The sequence below is a fragment of the Onychostruthus taczanowskii genome, unplaced genomic scaffold (genome assembly GCF_017590055.1).
Source record: "Onychostruthus taczanowskii isolate IOZ18803 unplaced genomic scaffold, ASM1759005v1 scaffold65, whole genome shotgun sequence".
Lineage (NCBI taxonomy): Eukaryota > Metazoa > Chordata > Aves > Passeriformes > Passeridae > Onychostruthus > Onychostruthus taczanowskii.
Window position 1 is genome coordinate 3,892,963 of NW_024504233.1, and position 16,062 is coordinate 3,909,024.

A 16,062-nucleotide genomic window follows, 5' to 3' on the forward strand; every position below is an offset into this window, starting at 1 on the left:
GCAGCAGGGCCGGGCAGAGCTGCAGCCGGGTTTGAGCTCCCTGGGGGCTGAGCAGCAGCTCCCTGAGGGCTGAGCAGCAGCTCCCTGAGGGCTGAGCAGGAGCTCCCTGAGGGCTGAGCAGCAGCTCCCTGGGCTGCTGTGCCCGTCAGGGCTCTGTGCCGCTGCGGCAGGCGCCTGTGCGCGCTGCCTGGGCCGGGCCCCGGCCGTGAGTCAGCCCACGGCACAGCGCTCTTCCTGCTGGGAGTGACTCAGGTGGGGCAGCGATAAAAAACGCCCCAAAAAAAGGCACCTGGTGCGGCGCCCCGGCGGAGCGGGGCCTGTGCTCGGCGGCGGCAGCGATGGCCGGGCGCTGGCTGCTGGCCCTGGCCTGCCTCGCCGCGTCCCTGCTGCCCTCAGCGCGGAGCCGCGGAGAAGGTGAGCCTCGGGCCGGGCCGCTCCCGCCGCGCTGCCCCGGCACAGCGGAGCTGGGAGCTGGGAGCTGGAACCCTGCTGGGGCACTCCTCCCCTCCCGCCTCGGGATCGGTGCTGGAGCTGAAGGGGCTTCTTAGTTTTCCTCCGAGGTTAAATATCCCACGCGCAGCTGGTCTTCGTTTTGCCCCTGGCATCCCCTTTCAATAAGTTATTTATGCGCAATTTCCTTGCTGCTGTCGGAGCAGAGCTTTGCTGCCGGGGTGGGATGTGGGTGTGAGCACAAGCATCGCGCCGGCGGTGGCTGATCTGCCCATCACCGCTGGAACCAAAACCTTCCCCGAGCCTGAAGAAGAGCTGGAAGCATCCAGGATCCAGTTTGCTGTAGTAACGTGGTGTTTGGATTTTCTGTGGGGCTCACAGGGTGCCACAGCCTATGGGAGACAGGAGTCTCATGCTGTCCACAGCTTTAAAAATCCAGCAGATCCTCTTGCACGTATGAAGCTCACAAAGTGCAGAGTGTCACGGAGGGAGATTCGAAGCCCAGTGGTAATTCAGCTATCCGAATTTCAGTTTCATTGCCCTGTAGTCTGGAGATGGGTATGTTTGGCCGAAGTCAGGTATTTTGTAAATACTGAGTGATTTAAATTTATTTTTGTTTCCAGTGCTGATGTTCTGAAATAAGCTTTCTGGGCTTGAAGTTGAGTTTTATCCGTTTTTAGTTTGGTGCAATGGGAAGTGCTGAATAAGTGTTTTGGTTTGGGTTTTTCTCAAAAGAAAAAAATATCTGCTTTGTTGTACATGCTACTTGGGTTATATCACCTTAATTACATCTAAGTTTTAAAATACTGATATCAATTCTTCCTCTACTCCTTCCTGGCAGTGTGTGAGGAAACTGCTGCTTTCCCAGGGACTCTTGAACCCGATTCTGTGTGTATGTAAAGCCAGTGGTGGGTATGTAATTTTATGCTGCAGCATAAAAATTTGAGTGGGCTCAGTGGTGTAACTTGAGTCTGCTGATGGAGCCCTGGAAGATGCAGGCAGGTCTTCCTGCGGTGAGAAACTGTGAGGCTGGGCAATGGGGACAGCCAGCCTTGGAGCAGCAGGTGGGACACAGCCTGGTGGGGCACTGTCCCAGGAGCACAGAGCAGGGAATGGCTTGAATTGACATGGAGCCTTCACTGCATGCAAAGCTCTGTCGTTCTCCTGAAGGAAGGAGGGATCTTTGCAGGCTGGCTCACGAGTACAGGGCTGTCGGATCCTCACAGACCAAGGGCCACCCTCTTTGCCTGGTTTTGGGAATTTAAGGAGACAGTTTAAGAAGCTGAAGCTGTCTGTCTTCTTCTCCAAGCCTTTCTTATGTGAGAATTCATCTGAGCACAGCCATCAAGCATTTTTCATGCTTTCTTCTTGGGTGGGAGCTGGGGGAATGGCATCCTGCTGGAAGTATGCCATGGATCTCCTGCATCCTGATGTAGCACTGAAGGAACCAGTTGCAAAACTTTTCCTCCAATGGAGCCTGCTCTTTTCCATGGATGATCTCAGAGCAGAGCCTCAGGGCACCCAGATACAGAAGTGATCTCTCCTCAGTTGGTCCTCATCCTCCAGCAGCTCCTTCCTGCTCCATCTCATTATCAATTCCAGTGCCTTGCTCTTGGTAAGGATTGGCCTAGCCTGAGCTCCTGGGTTTCTGGGAGATGACGAGGAGCAGACACACCAGTGCAGTGGTGGCACTAACCTGCCACAGTGCCTTAAATGGCTTTGAATCAGCGAGACAGGAATTTGTTCCAGGGCTGGAGAGCTGGTTCCTAACATGCTCCAGCAGCAGAGAAACACTCAAGGAAAGGTTTTCATTCCCTGGGGGAATGGTGCTCATGCCTGTAATTTAGCAACCCAGTAAATCCTCTGGATTGCGTAGACGTGGGGTGATGCATGGGTGGAGTTCAACTCAAAGATCCCTACGGGTCCCTTCCAACTTGAGATCTAGCTGGAGTATAGAGGGATGGGGAGAGGGATCAGCCTGAGCGAGATCTTTCTGCTGTGAAGGTGAGCACAAATACTGGAAGGCAGTCTCACACTGCTGCTCTCCATTGGTCCTTCACATTGTCCATGGCCTTTGGTCACTGGTGGTGCTCTCTGAGGCTGGAGTTGCTTTCCCAGACCCGAGAGGCAGGAATTCTGTGCCCACAGGTCCCCTCCCAGCAGGCTGGGGTGGCAGAAGATCTCCTGAGCTCGGTCTCGGATTCCTGGCAGCCAGATTGTGAGGGAAGAGCTGTGCTTACTGAAGTTGGAAAAGCCTCTTTCCCTGTTTGCTGGCGCATGAGGTCATCTCTGCTCTTGGCAGAGGCGCTACTGAGTGCCTCCCTCTGGAATGCGGTGCCGATGGGTGTGTGGGAGGGCGGCGCCCAGGTGTGAGCACTGAGAGCAGGAGGCTCTGCCTGGCCCCAGGAATCACAGATGCAGAGGACAGGGACGTTGTACCCTGGGGCTGAGCTGTGCCACAAGAGAGCTGGGGAGGAGGAGGCTCAGTGTGTATGAGTACAAGGCACTCTCTGCATCCATGCAGCAGGTTTCTGCCCATTTCTGGACTCCCTCCACCTCCTGTGCTCTCAGAGGTGACCTGGGCAGGGGTTGAGTAGCTGGGAATCGCCTTTCCTGTCCTAAGGAAGGCAGCATGAGCAGAGGTCCTTAGAGGGAGGTCGAGGCTCCCATGGCAGCATCAGGGTGGTTTGGAGCAGTTCCTCAGCAGGCTCTGTGCCCCTGAGGACCTGGCTTTTCCCTTCGGATATTTCTTTCTCCTGCCTGCCTTTGCCAGCCATTCCCTCAGCTGTGCCTGCTCTCCCCAGTGATCCTGAGGAGCACGTTTGGAGTAAAGGTCCTCAGGATTAAATGCTCCAGTACTGGCCACTGAGGGATTGCCAAGTAGGTGTGAGGTGGCTTCAAGAGAGCAGCTGGCCAAGGCAGTGGAGTGCTGGGGAAAGCACATCTGGTGAGATGCCTGAGTCTGGTGTCCAGAGGGATCATCTGTCTTGGCTACGGAGGAGTGCAGAATCTCATGCCTGTTCTTCCTGCCATCCCTCATGCAGCAGTGTGGGCAGCTGCAGCTTTTCTTCACGATGAGGGAGGGTGAGGTCCAATCCCACCCAAACCTCTTTTTGTTAATCCCCTTGTGGCTGGCACACTTCCACCAAACTCCTTGGATCACAGACCACTCCTCATCACCTGCACTGCAGACCTGGGTGGGGGACCTGGTGGAAGTTGGTTGAGCTTTTCCTACTCAACTCACTCTTGGCCAGGTGAAACAAAGGATAACCCCAGGAAACTTTCCCTTTTCCCTGAAGTCTCCAGTAAGGTTACCCATGCTTTTCTCAGGACAAGACTGGAGTTTTTTTAAACCATCTCTGCGTATTCAATGTCCTGGTTGTGTTGCAAGACCTGTGAGAGAATGGAGAACAGCCCTGGCAGTGCTGTTGTGTGGATTACGGCTGCTTGACTTGGGTTTGTCCATCATCAGCAGCGAAATGGGGCATTCCTCTCCAGTGTGGGGATGCAGAGCACGGTGTGGACACCAGTGGCACTGGGCTGGCTGAGGGACACAGACATGGGGACAAACACGGAGCTGTGGGGAAGCAGCTCGCTGTTGGCAGAGCACGAAGGGGAGGCTTGCAGCGCCTGCACCCTGCTCCTTGCCCCAGGGAGGGATTGCTTCATCATCTGAGATGTGCCTCTGCTCTTCTCTCCCCAGTCTGTGACTGCAACGGGATGTCCAGGCAGTGCGTCTTTGACTGGCAGCTCCTGAGGGAGACGGGGAACGGGTACCGCTGCCTCGGCTGCCTGGGCAACACGGAGGGCACGCGCTGCGAGCGCTGCAAGGAGGGCTTCTCCCGACGGCGGGGGGAGCGGTGCTGCCTGCCCTGCCTCTGCCACCCCTGGGGTACGTGCACAGCGCTGCTGGGCAAAGGGGGCTTAAGGCGCCTGCTGAGCACCTGGGCAGGCCAGCCTCTGAGCCCCTGCATGCCAGACCACAGGTTTCAAGACCCACCTGCCCTCTGAAATAATCACAGAATGATTTGGGTTGGAAGGTGCCCTTCCCAACCTCTCCCTCCTGTCTTTCTGCAGGATCCCTCGGCCCACAGTGTGACAGCGATGGCCGGTGCAGCTGCAAGCCTGGAGTGATGGGGGACAAGTGTGACCAGTGCCAGCTGGGCTTTGAGTCCCTGTCCGAGGCAGGCTGCAGGAGGAGCGGGCAGTGAGTGCTGGCCACCATTGTGCCATGAGGCCAGCAGGAGGGCCAGCCTCCAAAGCTCTCCTGGGGCCTGTCCTGGCTGAAAACAGCCCCTGCAAAGGCAGGGCTGGTTTCATAGCAGCTCATGGACAACCTTAAGCAAACCATGCTAGGAGATAGTGGGTTTGAGTGAGGCTGGACCTCCGTGCCAAACTGCAGGGCTTGGTGTCCTGCAACACCATCAAAATCTGAACTTAGCCACGCTCTGAGGTGATGGTTTCATTACCCAGATAATGCCCAACAAGCTACAGCCCTGTAAAACAAAACCTGCCCATTGTGGGGCTGCCTCATGTTGGTGCCACTCACGAGGAGATGCGCGTGCAAAGACCAAACCCCTTCCTTTTCATGAAGCCCTGTTTAAACACCTTTAGAAATGTTTCTGATCTGACTTCCTCAGCTGTGTCCTCTTCTTCCTCACCTCACCCTACTGTTGCTCCTTTGGGGCTGCTGGCAGGAAAAGGGTGTTAGCAGGAGACAGCTGCCTGCAGTCCTGCTGCTGCTGGGCTCGGCTCCTGCCCAAGCCTCCCCAGGGTGCTGCTCTTGGTGGAGCTCAGCCAAGTCTATTGAACTCAGCCAGGGTTTATTAAGCTCAGTGGAGCTTCACTTTGCACTTGTGGGCGGGTCTGATGCTCTGGGATGCCCTGGAGCAGTAGCAATGGGCACTGGCTCGACCTGGCACCCACAGTTTTGCAGATTTTGGAAAGAGGTGGCTGTGCAGCTTATGTCCCCGCTTCTTACATGGGAATGGTAGCTGGGAGGGTTCTCCTCTGTCTCGTGTAGTAGCAGGAAGCACTGAGCTCCCAGGCCAAATGGGAAATCCAGGTAGAGGTTGCTGCTGTGCCTTTGCAGGAGCCTGCAGTGTGAGTGTGACCCAGCAGGCAGCGTGGGAGGCTGTGACTCTGGCCACTGCATCTGCAAGGAGAGCGTCACCGGAGAGCAGTGCCAGAGGTGAGGGTCAGGAGGATGTGCTGGACACTGCTTGGCACAGCCTCCTCCTCTCTGCAGTCACTTCCCTGGCAGTTCACCAAGTCTTAGAATGGTTTGGGTTGGAAAGGATGTTAGAGCTCATCTCATTCCACCCCCTGCCATGGGCTGGGACACCTTCCACTACCCTGGGTTGCTCCAATCCCCATCTAGCCTGGCCTTTGACACTTCCAGGGATGGGGCAGCCACAGCTTCTCTGGGCGACCTGGGCCAGGCCCTCACCACTGCCACAGGACAATTTCTTCCCAGTATCCAATCTAGCCCTGTCCTCTCTCTGGTCGGAGCCATTGCACACGCCCATCTCGCCATCCCAGCCCAGTGATGACCTTAAATCTTGCTGATGGCTGTATTGTTGTGTGGGCCAGTAAAAGGAAAAAACAACTTGAACATTGTCACCTTCTTGCATTTTCCCAGGTGCAAGCGACACTTCTATAACCTGGATGCCAGAAACCCTGCAGGATGCTCCCCCTGCTTCTGCTACGGGCACTCGGTCACGTGTGTCAGTGCGGACAGCCACAGTGTCCACAACATCACCTCTACCTTCCAGCAAGGTGAAGCCCAAGCAGGACATCCCCACGGCTCCTGGGCGTGTTTGTTTGCCACCCCTTCTCTTCAGTGGGCTGAAGGAACCACGTGGTTCACAGCCCTGCTGGAAGTCAGCCTTGGGCTGTGCTTGCTCCTTGGCTGCTCACTCAACCTTCCTGTGGCTGCAGCAACCTTGCTTTGATGGGATGGCTTGGTCATAGGCACGGTATAGTCCAAGGGTTGAGGGGAGCATAGGAGTTCTTCATTATGTCTTTCCTGCCCCTTGGAAGGAGGCCTCTGTGCCCAGCCAGGCTGGGCACAGGGATAACTGTGCTGCCCCCTCAGAGGTCGGGGTGGGAAGCTGGAGAGTTTTGATAAGACACAGCTCAAGAAAGTTGCTGGAATCCTAGAAACACCTTCCCTATCCACACTGACTGCTCCTTGTTTGTGCTCCAGGTACTGAGGGCTGGCGAGGTGTCCATGAAAGCGGCTCCCCAGCCCAGCTCCAGTGGTCCCCACGCCACCAGGATGCCTTCATAGCAGCAAGGACATCGGAGCCAATATACTTCATGGCACCTGGTAGGCGTGGGATCAGTGGTGGCCAGAGCAAACCCTTTGCTTGCTCTCATCCCATGACTGAGCCTTTAGGAGGAAGGAAAGATTTTAAGCCTTTGATTTTCCCTTTGCAGCAAAATTCCTTGGGAACCAGCAGCTGAGCTATGGTCAGACGCTCTCCTTTGGTTACCGCCTGGACCGAGGGGGACGCCAGCCATCTCCACACGATGTGGTCCTGGAAGGGCATGGCCTGAGGGTCACTGCCCCCTTCCTGCCCCAGGGAGAGGTCCTGCCCTGCGGCATCAGCCAGATGTACACGTTCAGGTAAAGTGGGAAGCTGGGGCGCTTGGGGCAGGGGGAGCAAGAATGGTTGTGGCTTCAAGGAGATCCTGGTTTCAGCTGTGGTCCCTTGGTGGTGACAAATGGCTGTCTGGTTTGGGCTGGGTGCACCTCAGGTGCTTCTGTTCTGGATGAGGAGGTTACTTTGTGAGAGGGGCAGCAGAAAATGTGGTTTGAGAAAAAGGGGTTTGGTTCTTGGCTCTGGATCAGTTGCATGCATGGAGGTCATTCCCAAAGCCTCGAGCTCCCAGGAGGGAGAGGGGCGAGGCCTGTTGTGTTTTTCAAAAGAGGCTTCTCAGTTTTTTAAAACCAGCTCCACTTCCTCCCTCTTCCACGGCAGGCTCGACGAGCACCCAAGCAGCAAGTGGAGCCCAAGGCTGAATCACTTTGAATTTCGCAGGCTGCTGGGAAACCTGACAGCCCTCTGGATCCGAGCCACCTTTGGGGAATACAGTAAGTGCAAGAGAGCTGACAAGGCTGGCTTCTCCTTGTTGTTGGAGACAGCAAGTCTCTGGATGGGTACACCTTTGCTAAAATTTATTGAAAGATAAAAATAGTAAGTGCTCCAAGGGGGCAAAATTAAATAGCAAAGAGATTGAACAGCACAGCAACCGATTTGGCTGCTCCATTTGCCCGTGGGCATTGCAATAGAAGGTGCGACCTGTGCAGGTCCTGGCTGGGGGAGCCGGGCAGGGGGAGCCGCTGTCCCGCGGGTGACTGCCCGTACTTCCCTGCAGGCACCGGCTACATCGACAATGTCACCCTGGTGTCAGCACAGCCCGTCCCCGGCGTCCCCGCGCCCTGGGTGGAGCGCTGCCAGTGCCCGGCCGAGTACCAGGGGCAGTTCTGCCAGAGCTGCGCCCCTGGCTACCGCAGAGACACCCCCGGGCAGGGGCCCTTCAGCATCTGCGTGCCCTGCAACTGCCAGGGGGGAGGAATCTGTGATCCCGACACCGGTAAGGGAAGCCAGCACCACGCCGTGCTTGTGGGCTCTATGGGAATGCAGGGAGGCTGCCTGTGTGCTGAGAATAGAGCTGTGGGAAGCACAGACCGCTGGCTTCACAGAAGTTTCTTCACGGAAGCGGTCATTGGATATTGTAAGGGGCTGCCCAGGGAGGTGGTGGAGTCATCATCCCTGGAGGGGTCCAGGGAAGGACTGGATGTGTCACTCAGTGCTCTGGGCTGGTTGGCAAGGTGAGGATCTGCCACAGGTTGGACTCAACAGTGTTGGAGGGCTTTACCATCCTTAATGAGTCTGTGGTTCTGTGGGTCACCTGTGATTCTGAGATTCTGTCTGTGATCATGAATCTGTGACTTGGGTCAGAAATGTGAGGACCATCCAAGACAAAACACCCCAGAGCCTAGAAGCACTGCAGTCAGATGCATTTGGAACAAACTGGATGCATGTTAGAGAGAGAAAAACCATCTCCTGCTGCCCAGATAGCAATATTTCTTCACTTCTGACTTCTTATTTCAAAGTTAAGCGTGGCAATGTCTCAGGGTGGACAGAGCTTGAGCAGCCTGGTTTAGTTGAAGAAGTCCTTGCCTATTGCAGGGGAGTTGGACTAGATGACCTTTAGAGGTTCCTCCCAACACTAACCATTTCATGATTTTATGTGGAGTGTGATGTGAGCATGCTGGGGGTCTGAAGAGATCTGAGGTTGCTGGACCACAGGTGCTTGTGTTGCTGTGGCTGGAGTGGTGGATGTCCCACCAGGAATGTGAGTAAACTGCCCTAACCCCTTTCCTTGCTCCTCCAGGCGAGTGTTACTCAGGAGATGAAAACGTGGACAATGGTGCCAGCTGCCCCTTCGGCTCCTACCGAGACCCCCGGCAGCCCTCCCGCTGCAGGACCTGCCCCTGCGGGCCCGGCCAGGGCTGCTCCGTGGGGCCGCGTGGTGAGGAGGTCGTCTGTGACCACTGCCCTCCTGGAGCTGCTGGTAATTCCCTTCTTGCTTCTGCTCTGCCTTTTCATACAGGTGTGCTTGGAGCTGGGCTGACCCACACCATCCTCTCAGCCCAGCTTGCAGGAACACTGTCCCTCCTGCCTGCGGTGGGGTGTTTGGGCCCCAAGGGTGGGGGAAACACACCATGATCTCTGGGAAGAGTTCTCGTCTAAATGTAACATGGATGGAGAAAGGATGGGTAGGAAAGGGAGTGGAACAAAAAATAAGTTAAAAAAAGAAAAAAGAAATGACTTGTAGAAGGTCAGTTATGGCACCCAGTTTTCAAGAGCGTGTGTGGGGCATTGTGTGCTGGCCGTGGTGGTGATGACAGCAGAGCAGCTGTTGTGCCAGCCCTGATAGGGCTGAACACCCCCATTTCTGTGGGACACAAGCAGTGAGTCAGCCTCTGCCTCCAGGCACAAGCATTAACTTCTGCTCATCCCTCCTTTCCCAGGTGCCAATTGTGAGTACTGTGCTGATGGCTATTTTGGAGATCCAGCGGCTTCCCAGCCCTGCCAGCTGTGCCGGTGCAATGGCAACGTGGAGCCCAACGCCGTGGGCAACTGCGACCGCCAGACCGGCGAGTGCCTCAAGTGCATCTACAACACGGCTGGCTTCTACTGTGACCGCTGCAAGGATGGCTTCTTCGGGAACCCGCTGGCCCCTGACCCCGCAGACAAGTGCAGAGGTGAGACCCAGGTGCTGTCTGAGCTGGGAATGAGTAAGAAAACCTGTGACTGACTTTGGAGTGGTTTGATGGGAAGGAGGATGCTGGAAAGTGGGAATGGTGAGCAGGAACCAAAGCACCAGGCTAAATGGTGGGAGAAAAGCAGGGAGAAATGTGCTGTGGCTTGAGGTGGGGGCAGGCCCCCCTGAACCTGTGTTGCTCTGATCTGCAGCCTGTAACTGCGACTCAGTTGGTGCTGAGCCCCTGAAGTGCAGGAGCGACGGGAGCTGCATCTGCAAACCTGGCTTTGAGGGTCCCCACTGTGAAGAGAGTGAGTGCCCAGCTTGCTATGGCCAGGTGAAAGCACAGGTGAGCATCTCTGCCAGCCCCAGGGCCACTGAGCAGCAAGGAGTGCTGTGATTTGATCACTCCCAGGGTCTCCTCCTGTTCTCCTCAAGCACCTATCTACTCCTGGTGCAGGTGAAATGTCAATTCAGACCTTGGCTTTATGCTGGATTCAACTGATCCTTTATGTCCCATCCTAAAATGAGCCTTCATTTTAGTCTCTGTCCTCGAGCCTGACTGTGGTCCTGGTTCCCCCTGGTCTTTCCCCGTGGGTTTGGTGTGCTGCTGGCTGACGGCCTGGTCTGTGGTTGCAGATGGAGCTGTACCTGCAGCAGCTGGCAGAGCTGGAGCTACTCTTGTCAGAGGTGCGAGCTGGCGGTGGGACCAGCCAGGAGCTGGAGGGGAGGATGCTGGTGGCTGAGGAGATGCTGCAGACCATCCTCAGGGAAACCCTGAACCTTCAAGGTACCACCTGCCCACCGCCCTGGGATGGGGCCATCTGGGCTGTACCAGGGAGGGTTTTGCTGCCTGGGCCTTTTTGCACAGCAATGTTTTCTTCAGCCTTTCTCTTTCCTTCTCCCCAGCCTCTGACAGGTCTCTGGAAGGCCGTGTGGCCAGGATGAAGGGGCAAGGGTCCAGCTCCCAGAGTCGCTTGGATGAGGTCAAGGCAACAGTGGAGAGACTGAGGTCTCTGGGGAGCCAGTATGAGAGGCAGGTGCAGGAGACCCGCCAGCTGCTGGAGAGAGCCAGGCTGGACCTGGATCGCAGCGGCGCCGCTCTCCTTCGGGTGGTAAGAGCATCCCAGGTGACACGCTCCTAGTTCAGCTCAGGGCTGGGAAAAAATCAGCAGAGAAAGCAAGGATTTAAGGAATTACAGACATTGCTTTGTGAATGTAGGTGTTCTGGTGGTCCTTTGTTTGGGGTGAGGACCTTGAGAGGAGCTGGCAGGGGTCTTTGGGGGCGGTGGAAGTTTAACGTGCTGTAGTTGCCTCTTTCACTGCCAAACTGGATGGAGAGCAGGGAGGAGCACTCACACCTCTCTTCCTTCTTCCCTCCTCAGACCATTCCTGTTTCAAGCTTTCCTGGGGGTTCGAATCAGTTCTTGCTGCTGGCCCAGGAGGCTCTGAGATTGGCCAACAGGTGAGTTGCTCCCACTATTAGCCACGAGAGAGGGGAGGAGGACTGAGATCCTGCTAGGTGCCCAGAAGGTCCTTTTTGGAGGGCTCTGTTTGACATCTGCCAGCCCTGCAGCAGGGGAAGATGCAGCTGCTGGGCTGTCTTTGCTCCCCTATAGACTTGTCCTCAGCTGTTTTTGAGGATGTAATTGGATGTGATTTAGAAACATCTTTAGGATCAGAGTTTTCCCTTTGGGTATCCACTTGGAACAGAGAGCTTGTTCCCTCCCCAGTGCTCTACCCTTGGGAGATGCAGGAGGAACAAGCAAAATGCGGGTCGCCTTCGCAGACATGCTGTTTCCCAAGGGGCTGTGATCCAGCATCAGTGAATGCAACAGTAAAGGAAGCTGGTGGAGCAAAGCTGGGTGGGAGCCCTTTCTGACGAGCCCCTCTGTGCTCTGCAGCCACACCCAGGCAGCCAGTGCCACCGAGCAGGCTGCGAAGGCGGCGCGGGAGGATGCGCGCCAGGCGCTGGAGCTGCTGCGCGCTGCCGCCGGCGGAGAGGCCGCCGGGGGCTCCCTGCCAGGGCTGCCCGGGAGGTGAGCACAGCCTGCCTTGGCCCGAGTTCTGTGTCACCTGGGAGGGAGCAGGGGGATGGCCAAGAATCCGGGCCCTCTTCCCTGCCTCCCCATCTGAGCAGCAGAAATGGCAGCTGGAGGCAGGGAATTCGCAGGCATCTCTGAGGGGTGCAGATGGAGGGTCGGCAGCTCTGTGAAGGGTTTGCTTCCCACCTCACAGCCCTCAGCGCTCCTGGGGTCCTGCCTGCAGCTGGGCAAAGCATCACCACGTGTGTGAACAGGCTCCTGGAGATGATTTCCACATGTGATTGAGAATCTGGGCTGGGTTTATCCCAAGGGTGAATTTAAGCCCACAGTTTCTCCTTTGGTTAGACTTGGCTTCTGCAAAGCCCACCACAATGGTGCTGGGACTTTACACACCATGGGTGGGATGTGAGCAGCAGCCTTGAAAGAAGTTAAGAAGTTGAACAGGTATGTGCAGGAGAAAACATACAGTGGGGGGGCAGGGATTAGCAGAGCCACCATGGAGCCTGTGAGGGTTCAGATGTATGAAACAACCTCTGATTTTGGAGTGGGAGTAAGGAGCCAGAAGATGCCCTGCTCATTGGAGGGACTGGGATGCAGGGAATGTTTGCAATTGACTTTTTATGTGGGTAAATCTGCATGGGGCCTTGGAGAATGTGAACAAGTCAATGCAGATGGTAGTATTAATGCTGGGGTGGCAGGCTGGCAGCTTGGCTGGTACCAGGCTCTCTGACCTCACATCTGCACAGGTACGAGGAGCTCAAGTCCCTGGTTGGAGGCCTGAAGGCTGATGCTGATGGAATGGCCTCCAAGGCAGACACAGCCTATCAGGACAGCCTGGTGCTCCTCAGCTCCTTGTCCCGCCTGGCAGAGATGGACATTAGCTCCTTTCAGGTGAGGGGTTCCTGCCTGTCAGACCAGGAGATCCCCTTTTGTTCCTCCTGATGCCCTCCCTGCTTATCCCACCACCAGCTCAGCCCTTCCCAGGGGCTCCATCCCTATTGGAGAGCCACTAGATAGGCATCTTCCTACCATTTTTCCCCTTTTGCCTCTGGTTCCTGGGGACCTCACTGTGTCTCTGTTTCAGGAGGAAGCCTCGAGGTTGAAGCAGGACTCGAGTGCCCTGCTGGGCCTGGTGGACAGCTCCCTGTCCCAGTACCGGAGCCTGCAGAGCCGCGTGGGGCAGTGGGAGGAGGAGGCCAAGCAGCTGCTGCAAGGGCAGGAGGGCGAGAGAGCGGTAAGGGGCTGGCTGGGGAGGGCTCATCCCCAGCAGGAGCTGCAGCCTTGGGGGTGCCTGTGGCCCCACCACTATCCTTGCACGGCTGTCCAAGGCAGCTCTGCCTGCCTGGTGCGGGATTGGACCCTTCCTTGGGGCTGGTCTCAGGCCTCAGTGTGGGCAGGGAGCTGCTGGTGCAGGGTCTCACCTGCATGGCTCCTCCATGTAAGGCAGGATGAAGATCTGTTCCTGCAAAGGTTAGGGCTAAGATGACTTGGGATAGAGCTGGAGCTGGCTGAGGAGCACCGGCACAAGCTTCTGATGGCAGATCAGCCTGTGGTAGTCTTGATTAAGGAGCGAGAGCAAGCATCTGGGAGCAGACTGATGGGTCTCTTCCAGCCCAGCTCCTCCCAGACTGCTCTGGGACCATGTGATGTTCCCATATTGTGTCCTTCACCCACCCTTTGTGTCCCTGATACATTGCAGAAGCTGACACAGCTGCTGTCCCGAGCCACTCTTGCCAGGAGCACAGCCCTGCAAGCCGTGAGCGCTGGCAATGCCACCTTCTATGAGGTGGAACAGATCCTCAAGAGCCTCAAGGGTAACATGCTAGAAACCCTTCGTTTTCCTTTCCATGTGGGATCTCACAGAGGTAGTATGGCTTCATCTCTTCATCTCTGTGTTTCTTCCAGAGTTCAACCTGCAAGCAGATAACAAGAGGAGGCAAGCCAAAGATGCCATGAGGAGGCTGCCCATTATCAGCAGCATGGTCACCACTGCCAGGGAAAAGACAGACCGAGCCAAAGGGATCGTGAGCAGCGCTGCTTCTGAGTCCAAGGCAGGCAGCAGCATGGCAGGGGAGGTGAAGGAAATCACCACGGGGATCCAAGAGGTGAGGACAGACTCTGGTGCTATTGCTGTCAGAAAAGGATTTGGAAGGGGAAAAACATGGAAGAAGAGGAGGTGGTTAGCAGCCTCTTGGTGGACCTGATGGGTTGATTTTTCAGCTGAAGTTTCTCTACAGTGCGTCCTGCAGATACCAGTTTGGCTGTAGATGATTTCTGCAGGTACATTTCTCCCATGAGGATCCCTGTGGCATCTCACTGCAGCCACCTTTCAGTGACCAAGGGGATTTTTTTTTTACTCCTGCAGCCAGAGTCACTGGCAAGCTTGTGATGTCCCAAAACTGGTGTTTGTGGGTTCACCTCCCAGATATGTGTTGTAATTCCCCAGGGATTTGCTGATGTGTGAGGGAGAGATTGAGCCATGAGCGTAGAAACATCTCTCTGGAGCAATTGGTGGGAGAACATGAGGACAGCTTGTGATCTTTTGGATCCCTTCTAGAAGGAACCAGTTTCTACCAATTCCCTATTAAAGTGCACCCAGAATGATTTTGGTTGTGTCCTGCCCTCTAAAAGTGCCTTTTCCTATGCACAACGCCCAGGAGATTGCCCGGCTGAAGGAGGAAGCCAACAAGACGGCTGACGGCGTCCTCGCCCTGGAGAAGGCGGTGGCCACCCTGCGGCACGAGGCCAAGGAGGTGGATGATGCATTTGAGAGGAAACTCTCGGAGGTCCAGGCGGACGCTGCTGTGATAGAGAAGGTGGGTCCCCATCTCCCTTGCCTTGTCTCCTTCCCTGTTGACTTGTGGGCTTGATTTAACCTTACAGCTCCTGCCTTTCCCCCTTCAGACAGCTCAGGAAGCTCAGAGGGTCCACGACAAGGCTGGCCAGGCAGGGGCAGCTGTGCAGAAGATGCTGAGTGCCCTGGAAGAGCTGCTGCGTCTCATGAGTAGGTTTTGTGATGCCACTGTGGGGTGTGGATGGAGACAGGTCCCCACTGGGGTCCACGCAGGGCTTCTGGGAGTTTAGTGGGAAGCTAAATTACGTGGTTGGGCAGTAGGGTGGAGATGAAGTATCTAGGAAGATCTAGTCCTCAGCCTCCATGCATGCTTTCCCATGCCTTGTTTTCCTTCTGTGCAAAAGACCAGCCTGGTGCTGTGGATGAGGACGGCCTGAGGCAGCTTGAGGCGAATTTCAGCAAAGTCAAAAGCAGAAGCAAGCAGCTGAAGGCGGAGATGTCGGAGCTGGAGCAGACGGCTGCCCTGCAGAAGGCCCGGGTGCAAATGCTGGAGAGCAGCATCGATGGCATCCTGGCTGATATTAAGAACCTGGAGGATATCCAGAGGAGTCTTCCTCCAGGCTGCTACAACACAAAAGCCATTGAATTGCCATGAGCCAGCTCTGGAAAGGCTGCAGCACCTGCCAGGAGGGCCTCCCCAAATCTGGCAGAACTGGCTGTGTTTGGTTGTGTAAAACTGATCCTTACCCTCAAGATCAGTGGGGCAGATGAAGTTCACAATGTTCTGCTGGCCCTGGAAAGTCCCTAATTTTTCCAAGTGCTCCGTCCCTTGCTCATGGGAGGAAGGAGATTCCTGGTTTGTGAAGGTGCTGCTGTCTGAAGAACAGCCCATTCCTACAATAACATATCTCTGAGGTGCAGGGTTGGGTGTCAGCCTTGTGAGTTTGCACAGTTTGGACGCTGAAGCTCATAACTGACAGGTTCTCCATCACCTGTGGATACCCTGTCCTGGTCCGGCACACACAGAAGGACCAGGGTCTCTGTCCATGCTTTTGACACTGCCACCACCAGCTCCACCTCCTGTTCTCCATGGGGTTTTCCTCACCTTCAGCAGCCACAGGGAGCAAGCAGCATGAGGCTGCTGGGGGAGATGAGTTCTGAGTTGAGGCACTGGTGATGCTTCATGAGGCGTCTCCTCCCAGGCTGGCAGTCCTCCCCTTGCTGGGAGTGGTGCTGGCATGCTGTGGCTCCTGTACCTGAGAACCCCATCCCATTCTGCTGCAGTGCCTGTAGCCTGATTTCAGTAGCTTAAAAATAGTGAAGATGTCTTTAATGTGTCTCCAGCTCTGGTTTGGTGCTGCCTGTCCTCCTCCCTCCCTCATGGTATGTTTCTCAGAGGCCACCATCACCACCAAGGTAGCTCTCCACAGGGGTTTCCCACTGTTCATCTTAACAGAGCTTGGATGAGGCAAAGACACAGTGCTCCCTTCACCC

General features: G+C 55.8%; 1 protein-coding gene across 1 annotated transcript; it reads left to right on the forward strand.

The window, feature by feature from the left end:
* The first annotated feature begins 338 nt into the window (after window positions 1-338).
* On the forward strand, window positions 339-15,223 carry LAMC2 (laminin subunit gamma 2). Its single transcript, XM_041420648.1, has 23 exons — window positions 339-414; window positions 4,154-4,342; window positions 4,528-4,657; window positions 5,543-5,641; window positions 6,092-6,228; window positions 6,659-6,781; window positions 6,892-7,081; window positions 7,437-7,549; window positions 7,834-8,052; window positions 8,857-9,036; window positions 9,497-9,730; window positions 9,942-10,078; window positions 10,369-10,519; window positions 10,639-10,844; window positions 11,115-11,194; window positions 11,634-11,768; window positions 12,521-12,665; window positions 12,859-13,008; window positions 13,474-13,588; window positions 13,680-13,879; window positions 14,432-14,590; window positions 14,679-14,778; window positions 14,973-15,223. Exons 1-23 carry the CDS (start codon window positions 339-341, stop codon window positions 15,221-15,223), a joined length of 3,519 nt encoding a protein of 1,172 aa, XP_041276582.1.
* Window positions 15,224-16,062: the final 839 nt, after the last annotated feature.

What these genes read in the sequence shown, in the direction of transcription:
- LAMC2 (XM_041420648.1), top strand. Translation starts at nt 339, where the DNA reads ATGGCCGGGCGCTGGCTGCTGGCCCTGGCCTGCCTCGCCGCGTCCCTG. An exon ending in CACCTCTACCTTCCAGCAAG is followed by an intron (nt 6,229 to 6,658) that starts GTGAAGCCCAAG and finishes TTTGTGCTCCAG; the next exon opens with GTACTGAGGGCTGGCGAGGT. An exon ending in CTGCCCTCCTGGAGCTGCTG is followed by an intron (nt 9,037 to 9,496) that starts GTAATTCCCTTC and finishes CTCCTTTCCCAG; the next exon opens with GTGCCAATTGTGAGTACTGT.